Source organism: Mastomys coucha, chromosome X (assembly GCF_008632895.1).
Source record: "Mastomys coucha isolate ucsf_1 chromosome X, UCSF_Mcou_1, whole genome shotgun sequence".
In the NCBI taxonomy this organism is placed as follows: domain Eukaryota; kingdom Metazoa; phylum Chordata; class Mammalia; order Rodentia; family Muridae; genus Mastomys; species Mastomys coucha.
Genome location: NC_045030.1, coordinates 73,314,601 through 73,323,701, shown reverse-complemented (window position 1 = coordinate 73,323,701; position 9,101 = coordinate 73,314,601). Strand labels below are relative to the sequence as shown.

The window sequence follows — 9,101 nt, the reverse complement described above, 5'->3', positions numbered from 1 at the left end:
TTCCATAGGCAATGCTTTCCATCTCTTTGGATTTTCTCCCTATGTGTTTTTCTTCTTTTTGAGCTCCAAGCTTAAATTTAAGTATTGTACCAGACACTTCATCAAATACAGAATATCTCAAACCCACCTTAGAACTACAAGTTGATTCCCTATTGACATGCCCTATGTCAGAAAAGGAAACTGAAATCCAAGTCTACAATGAGTACCCTACTCTGCAAACCTAGAAAAGCTGAGACCTCAAGTTGCATTGCTTTTTCCCCATCTCATCTTTCCAGCCACAGCCTATTGGTTCTTCTAAAATCCGTAAGCTGTCTTCATACACCTCCAGTCTCATACACAATAGCTTCAAACTGCCTTTTCATGTTCAGCCCAGTACCCTCAAATCTACCTTTCACACATGGCCCCACCTACTTCTTTGTCATTTTGTACCAGGCTTTGGCATATTGAAATCCAGGCATGTCAATTTTCTTTGACTTCTACGTACACTGCATCCTATTTCATGTACCAGATGTTTCTATTCTGTTCCTTTGTTTTGTGATGAGTTGATTCTGTTTTACCACCCATACATTTTTGAACATTACTTTTGAACTTACATGATTAAAGTGATATTATAGTCTCTGTGGCTGGTTTATTTCACTTACCATGCTTATGTAATGAATCTATATGATATTTGGCCACTACCACATGGCAATTTTATCCTAGTGTGCAGTATTCTGTTAAGACTGTGCCATAGCCTATGTGGCCTACTGTAGGTGGATCCTTATTTCTAGTTTGTTCCTCACTATGCCAAACAGTGCTTCTCTGAACATGGCATGATTTTTTTCTTATTCCTCAAAAGTAGAAATACTATGTCAAAGGGTACCATTTGACTTACCAAGTAATACCAACTGCTTTCCAAGTATTACACCAGAGCGCCTACTCATCAATGCTTCTGACTGGCAGACTTTTAAATGCTTATAAGATAACAAGGTCTGGAGGCAGGGGTGGGGAACTATAATCCAGCTATTTATGAGGCAGAGGCATAAAGATTATAAATCCTAAATTTACTTGGGCAACTTAATAAGATCTTATTTCAAAGTAAAATATTAAAAAGTTGGGGCTGTGGCTCAGTGGTAAAGTACTTCTCTGGTCCTAAGGTTGATTCCTGGAAGAAAACAGCGCTTGCTTGAGTTCCTTTTAGTTTTTAACAGTCTATTTCTTCTATACTATACTATAGTATACTATACTATACCTTCTATACTATACTATAGTATACTATACTATACCTTCTATACTATACTATACTATACTATACTATACTATACTATACTATACATTTATGGCACACAATAGGTTTTTGACAGATTCTAATGAGATGGTTATCACATTCAAGAAAATCTCATAATTATCCTGCTTTTGACAAGACTTCTAAGTCTAAGAACAAATTTAAAATAATAAGCCCTTATGTTGTACTTCAGACTTCTGGATTTATCTACTCTACAGACTTATTTTATCTTCATTATGGTATAAATGCAAACTGATTTCAAGCTCTAGATGTTTGCCTTCATAGCCAGTTATTTTTTTAATCACCACGAATGATTATGCCTCATACATACATGATTAGCGAGTCCTTTGTTGGTAGGGGATGTGGCTTAGTCAGTAGAGTCTCTACATTCAACCCCCAGCATTGCATAAAAACTGGGCATGGTAGCATATTCTAGAAGTAGAGGCAGGAGGATCAGGAAGCCAAAGGTCATCATCAACTGCATGGAAGACAGCACTGACTTGTCAAGGTGAGGTGTTTTCTCTCCTCTGTTTCCTGGCGTGTGCATGTTTGGGGTGCACTTTCCTAAAGGTTTCTAGATCTGGCCATCAAGAAGAGTACATTCATTTGGCCATTTATTAGTCAGAGTGGAAATAAGCTGGCTGTGGTAGTGCTTGACTGAGAGATAGACACAGGAGGATCAGGGGTTCCAGGCCAGCTTTGGTGACACAGTGTGCTGGAGGCCAACCTGAGCTATATGAGACTTCAGGTCAGACAGCAATTACAACAACAACAAAAGAAAACAGATATTGTTATTATGACATAAAAAGTGAAATAGTTCCAGAAAAAGCAAGTAAGCAAATAAGATGGACATTGTGCACATCTTAAACATCCAGTTATAGCCCTGGGAATACTGTCAGGTTTTAGTTAATACATTTAATATTTATTGCCATGAAAATATTTTCATGAAATTTCACAAACTCCTGTGAACTATTAGTATTAGTTTTTTTCTTCTTATGGAGTAATACATTTTAATTTATGAAATATTTACAGCATTTACAAAAAGCAAAAGAATATCTAATAATTTTTATACTTACAAAATCCATACATTATACTACTATATTTGAGATGTCTCATTGGATAGGCCATTAAGCTATGACATAAAATAATTTACAAAGATAAATTTAATATCTCTTAATTCACTGAAAACAAAACCATATTAGCTATAAATAATCCTTTATAAATCACTGTAAAACATTAATTGATTTAACTTTAGCCTTTACAAATATATTTACTAAATGAATTAGTTCAGATATCAAATAGAACTGTGCATTTAAAATTTCATTTCATACTACAAAACAAAATGAAAAACAAAACCTGAAAAAGCAAATTGCCCAGTACTTCAAGTAATAATGTGCAGAACCAGTTTTTATGCACACATGTGGGGGTGGGAACCCAACACCATTTAAACAGAGACACATAAACAGAATGCTTTACAGAATAACACAAAAATGTACACCTGGGGCATTATTGTACAGAAAGATGCTCTAGCCACAGCTCATCCATCCTCCACTCCAGCAGATGAGCCGAACTGACTAGAGGCATGTTTGCGAACATATTTCCCTAAGCAGCAGAAGACAGCCAGCCTCTCACACAGTGCTATTTATGGGTTTGCTTCAACCTGAGTATGACTCAGTGTTAGACAAGCTCATGGGATAATTTAGAAAGCAAAGCTGAGAATGCTGAGGGAAAGAATATCAAACCTCTTGCTTTTCTTAATATAAAAATATGCTTCTCTTGAAAAATGATGGGAGAACCTTTTATTTTCAAAAATTCAAAATGATGATATGCTCATCTTTCTTTTTACCTTGCCACTTTTGGTGGCATAAAAATTGGCAATTTTTAAATGGCTAGATTTTGGAATCTGCCGAAGAAGCGGAGTGCAATTTGGCTTTGGCAGTAGTACCCATCTTTCACATTTGGATTAATTTCAGATAATCCAAAGCAACTGTTGTAAGCAGCTGGAGGAAAATCCATTTTACAAACAAATTCCCCCCTGGATTTAAAATAATATTTCAATTAAGCCCACAAAATACATACTGTATATGTAGAATTTATATAGAGGTAAATTAAATTTAACTTTTATCTTTGCAAAAGTGCTTTGTAAAAAAAAAAGTGTGAGGATTTTACAGAACCCCCTCTTGACTCCTTCCTTATGATTGCCACACAGACACTGTAGATTTCTTGTAATTTGTATTTCAGAAGGCACATACTCAAAAGTCCAAGATGTTAGTTCAACTTCTAAATGGAGGCAGATGCTTTAAATCTACTTTGTACACATGCCCAGAATGAAGGTCAGCTATTTCACTTATCTAGAGTTCAAGTGCAGTGCCAGAGATCCCCTCAGAAATGAGTTTGCACATGGGGCATCATCTGTGAAGAAGTGGAAGGCGAAGCGGGGGCATCAGGAAGCTTGGCAGAGTTGGCCAGCTGCAATTCCTCGAGCCTCTTTATATAATCATCACGCAAGGCCAAGAGCTCCATATACCGCTGCTCCACTGGGTTGGGCTGCTATAAAGAATCACAGACACAAGTCATATTTTATGCTAGCCATGCCATCTGCCTACTGTCTTCAGATTAAGCCCCTAAGAACTGACAAACACACATACTTTCCTTACACACAGTACTGTGGACTCATAGGGGAAAATAGCCACAGTCCTAAAACACAGCTCATTATTCGCCACTGGGAAACAGAGTGTACACACTTCTACACACATGCATGGCCATCTTTAAGTATTTATCAGCCTAGACATAGCTTCAGATTTCTGTGTTGCCCCAGCTCCAGCCCACCGCCCTTCTTTAAATCTTTGTAACTGGTATTTGGCTCACTGTTGTGCTTTGTAAATTCTGTCATTGCTGAGTTCTACTTATAGAATACACCAGTCAACGCAGACATGCCCATGCTGAAGGCACTCAGCAATGTCCAGGCCCCTCTTTGGTATACACAATGGTCTTCAAGTGTCTTCCTACACATGTATTCACACACATATCTGATGACCCTTCCTAGGCATGACTTAACACGTGCTACCAACTTGCCCTTAACATGGGTCCATGGCCGAGTGCTCCTGACAGTGATGCCTGACATTTCCTCCTGTTCCACACACTCACTGATATAAGAGTTTGTACCAACTTGAGGGCTATATTGTGGTGTATGTTGGTACTCTGTGCCCATAGTGCTCTGCAAGACCATCTTCACATGAGCTTACTGCCTGAATGAGCACACAGCTGAGAGCAGTGGAGCTCCTAACCTCCGATCAGAGAGTCACTTCTTACTCTGCCCTTTCCCAGCTGTGTAACAGGTTCTGTATATCTCTATCAAACTCTCTGTACAAAGTGCCCAAACCCCAGCATGGCCCTCCCAGGAGTGTTCTGAGGGTGCCATGAGTCTGTGTCACTGTAATTTCCTTTAGCAGTCAACAGAGAGTTGATAAAGGCACAATGGGAACCTTGGCAGCATGTTCAGTTTTGTAAGCCTTTATTCTGAGACACAAATCAGAGTGCATACATCCTAAAATGTAAGTATAGATTTAAGTAATCATCACCCAGGTCAAGATGTACAAGACAAGAGCTCTGCAGGAGACTCATGTTCCAAAGCCAGCAGAGATGGCTTTACAGAAAGCTTGAGTGACTTATGAAACAGGAAGAAATAAAAGCTAAAGTCTATAAAAAGTGCCTTCCTTTAGCACATATAGTGGCTCCCAGAACTGTCCATGTTAAACTGTCAAGCCAAGCTCCGAGTGCCAACAATGTTTTGACAGCAGGTACTGCTGGCAAAGGCTGAGGAGAATGGCCTCTGCCAGTGCCAGGCATTTGATATGACCAGGATTCAAGATCAGCTAGCTTGAGCCTTGAGAAGTAACACTGTGACTTAGTTTCTTGGGGCCACTATCTCAAGTGAACAGAAACTTTGGTGGCTTAAAACTGAAATTTACTCGCCTTGTTTCTGTAAGGTAAAAGCTCACTAGTCAGGTATCACCAGGGCCACACACACTCTGGAGGCACTACAAGAGAATCCTTCCTTGCTCTAACTCTGTTTCTCGTGGCTCCAGCTAACCCCTTGGCCCATGAAAATTTCACAGTGGTCTCTATTTGCTTTTGTATGGCCCTTCCCCTCCTCTGTACCTTTGCTGCAAATCTCCTTTGCCCTAGAAGAATGCTTATCAGTAGATTTAGGGCCAATCTAAGTTACAACTGCAAATATGAAGTAACTGCAATGTTTGATCTTGTCAACTTGACTGGATTTGGAATCACCCAGGAGACACACAATAGGTCTCTGGGAGATTTGAGAGATTTTACTGAAGAGGGAGGCCACACTCTGAATGAGAATGGCAGCAGGCTGTGTGTGTGTGTGTGTGTGTTTGTATGTGTGTGTGTAGGGATATGAACCAGACTGAATAAAATGAATAAAATGGAGAAAGAGAGCTGGGCCCTAGCATTCTTCCTCCTTCTTCCTGACTGTGGGCCCAATGCTTTAAGTTGCCACCACCATGCCTGTCCTGCCATGCTGCACTGTGTTCACACATGTGAACTAAAATAAACACTCTTCTCCTTAAGATGTTTGTGTCAGGTATTTTTGTCACAGCAACAAGGAAAATAACTAATAGTCACATTCATAGTGTTTGAATGTATACTTCTCTTGGGGAGAGAGCAGGTACCATTCAACTATTGCAGGCTTTCGAAGAGGGAATCAGCTGAATATAGCTGTGAATGTATCCACCTCCACATTTCTATGGGGACTTCTACTTTTGACAACACATGAATTGCCTGTTCAGGGTCCACAGATTTACCAAAGTGCCCCCTTAACCCTGTACAACCCCAGTGCTGTCTTCAACAAAGCAGGAATACCTGGTGCAGCAACCAACACCCATGCAGTGCTGTTCACTAATATCCTCTGCCTAGTTTTCTCTGTGTTCAAATAGGGGCCAGGTGTCCATCTAGGTAGGTGCTAAGTGATCAAGAAAGCCTAATTTCCTGTCTGCTGTATATCTTCCAGTAGGGGGAGACAGACCAACAAGAAACACCAATTCCATGAAGACTGATAGGAGAAAGCAGAACAAGCTAGGAGAGTATGGACAGGTGGGTTCATGGAATGAAGAACACTAAAGAAGAAAGTGAGCTTAGAGGAATACTTTGAGAAGAATAGAGGAAGAAGAGAGGCCACTGTGGCTAAAAAGTGTTCACAAAGAGTTACTGAGACAGGGAAAACAGAAAAGAGACAAGGTCACATAAAGCCTCAGAAGCCACTGTTAAGACTTGGTCCTTGAGTTTGGCATGAGGTGAGTAACTTCCTAGCCAGTATGGAAAAGTGTTACAGTCAGATGTCTACGTTACAAGGACTTCTTTGGCTACCATGACAAGGACAGATTTAGGGTGTCCCCAGGAGTCCATTTAGAAGTGTTCTGCTATCAAACAGCACACCCTGAAGTGGTGACAGAAGCACACTGTGTGTGTGTGTGTGTGTGTGTGTGTGTGTACATGTGTGTACATGTGTGTTCTATTAATTTTATGTGTATGGGGATTCTTTCTGCATGTACGCATATGTACAATGTATAAGCCTAATGTACACAGAGGGGCAGAAGAGGGCTTTACATTCCCTAGGACTAGAATTACAGATAGTTGCAAGCCACCATGTGGGTCATGGGAAATGAACCCAGGTTCTCTGGAAGAGATCAACAAGTGTTCTTAAACACTGAACCATCTCTCCAACCCTCCTTCCCCATGTCCTATATATTCTCACAGTCAAATGGGTTCCCTTGGCACACTAAGGAATCAAAGATGATTCTAGATTTCCTGATAAGGTAACTAGAGGTGATGCCCTGAGCTGAAATGAAGACGACAGCAGGAAGGCACTAGAGGGCAGCCTTAGGTGTTCTAGTTGGATGTGTGATGTTTAATTTGGGATCCTGACATTATTAACAGAATGAATAATGCGACTTTCTTATTACACCAAATTTCCACAGACATACTGGTCTGTTCCTAGGTCATAACAAGTTTTGTTTTATATGTTATCATATACTAATTATTACAAAATAGTTTCATTATAACCTTTTTATACACATGATAATGTACTTTGAAGCTGTCTGCTCCCCACTCCCACTAATTCGTTTTCTTTTTCTAAGTACTCTTTGCTTCCCATTTTCATGCCCCCTTTTCCTGGTGACCTGGTAAATTTAATTAGGGTTGCTTACAGGAATGTAGATACCTTATCAGTGGCTAAGTCTGGATCATATATAACTCTTGACATACACAAGAGGACAAGTTCTTCCTTGATATTCTCTCAAACTGTTTAGGTTATTTAAAAAAATCTTCCACATGAATATTAAATTTGACTCAATTTGTATACTAGAATCAACACATATACTTAAGAAAAAGAAATCAGACGTAACAGCAATCTTTTTGTAGTGGCATGAATATATGATTACAATGAGTTTTCTAAACTATTAGCAATAAAAGAGATTAAAAACTTACATGTGAAAAAGATCAGTGGAGTAATGAGTCTAAAATACATAGAAGTCATTAACCTATAGATACACAAAAAACCCCTTAAAGAATGTAACAGAGGAGTCCATTTCCGATAGGATGGAAAGACTGGCAACAAGCTGTGAGCTAAAGTACGTGTCAACTCAGCATGGCATACACACCCCAGGAGAGCTCACCATGGAAGCATTTTAAGCCTCAAATGATTTCTTGCATTCATATGCCTTTTAAGCCTTCTAGTAGAAATGACTTAAATACCACACATGTTAGTTGGTTTATATGTCATTGGCCCTGCTGTTATCTTTCAGTTCGTAAGTTTGATATCACAGCAAGGACTGGCAAAGTCTGTGTTTAAGAACAGGCCACCTTGCCTTCATTAAGGTTAAGAGCTCATTATAGGGAGGGGCTGTATGTTCTTTTATCTTTCAGCACAGGTAGCATATCATTGTGTTGTGAATACTGTAGGTGGCCAGCAACTAAATGCTTTCTAGATCACACAAATGAATAATCACTTAACTTTTAAGCAGCTAAGTACTTTCTTTCAGTTTTCCATTATATACATTATATAATTTAAAAGTCCTATGTGATTTGACTTTAATCTCTTTATGAAATAATGTTCTACATAAACAGATCTTTAAAGAGACATCTCACATACTTAATTCACACCTTCATCCCTATGCACTGCAATCATCAGCTTATGTTCCTGGCTGCCTCCACCAGCCTGGGGAGTCTTGTGGGTAGAGACCATTTCTTTCTAATACCTGTGTTCTCCCATTGCAGGACACATAGGAACACTCAACATTTTGTAGAAGAAAATGTGAAGTGCCCAGTGACATCAATTCGTGTAGGAATGTTGTAAGTCAGAAAAATCTACAAAGGAAAGGTAATTTTCTTTTTGAATGGATGCCAATGGATCATGGTATAGAGTAATGAATGTTTGAAAGTAAAAGATCCTCCTAAAGGTCAAACATTTCTATTTGTCCAGGTACCATTTTGCTAAACCTTTAGAGAATACAGGGGTGGAGAGGTATACTTTAAAGTTCTGATGAGGGTGATGTCCCTTCAAACGCGCCTTGTCATCAAAATGAAACAAAACCAATTAACAAGGCTCCAAACCAAATGGTTTGTCACATAATCATTGTTACTTTTAATAGCCAGAAATGAATAATTCAAAATTTCTTATACTTCACAAATTCCTACAAGAATAAATAGAGATGTAATTGTAGAATCTGCACAGACACTGCCAATAGTTCCTCACAGCCAATGGCTCAAAGGCAAATATAGCAAGGGCTTATTTTAGGAGACAAACCCTGTGCAGTGT

At 39.2% G+C, this 9,101-nt stretch overlaps 1 protein-coding gene across 5 annotated transcripts in view; it reads right to left on the bottom strand.

The window, feature by feature from the left end:
* Positions 1 to 2,164: 2,164 nt before the first annotated feature.
* The window catches only part of Mtm1 (myotubularin 1), a 107,524-nt gene continuing 100,587 nt past the window's right edge, over positions 2,165 to 9,101 (bottom strand). For 4 of the 5 annotated variants that reach the window (XM_031363465.1, XM_031363454.1, XM_031363475.1 and 1 more), the window contains one exon: positions 2,165 to 3,814. In XM_031363465.1, the coding sequence (XP_031219325.1) occupies positions 3,647 to 3,814 (168 nt within the window). In that variant the 3' untranslated portion in view covers positions 2,165 to 3,646. The remainder of the gene's footprint in view (positions 3,815 to 9,101) is intronic. The other variant, XM_031363485.1, reaches the window with a different exon arrangement.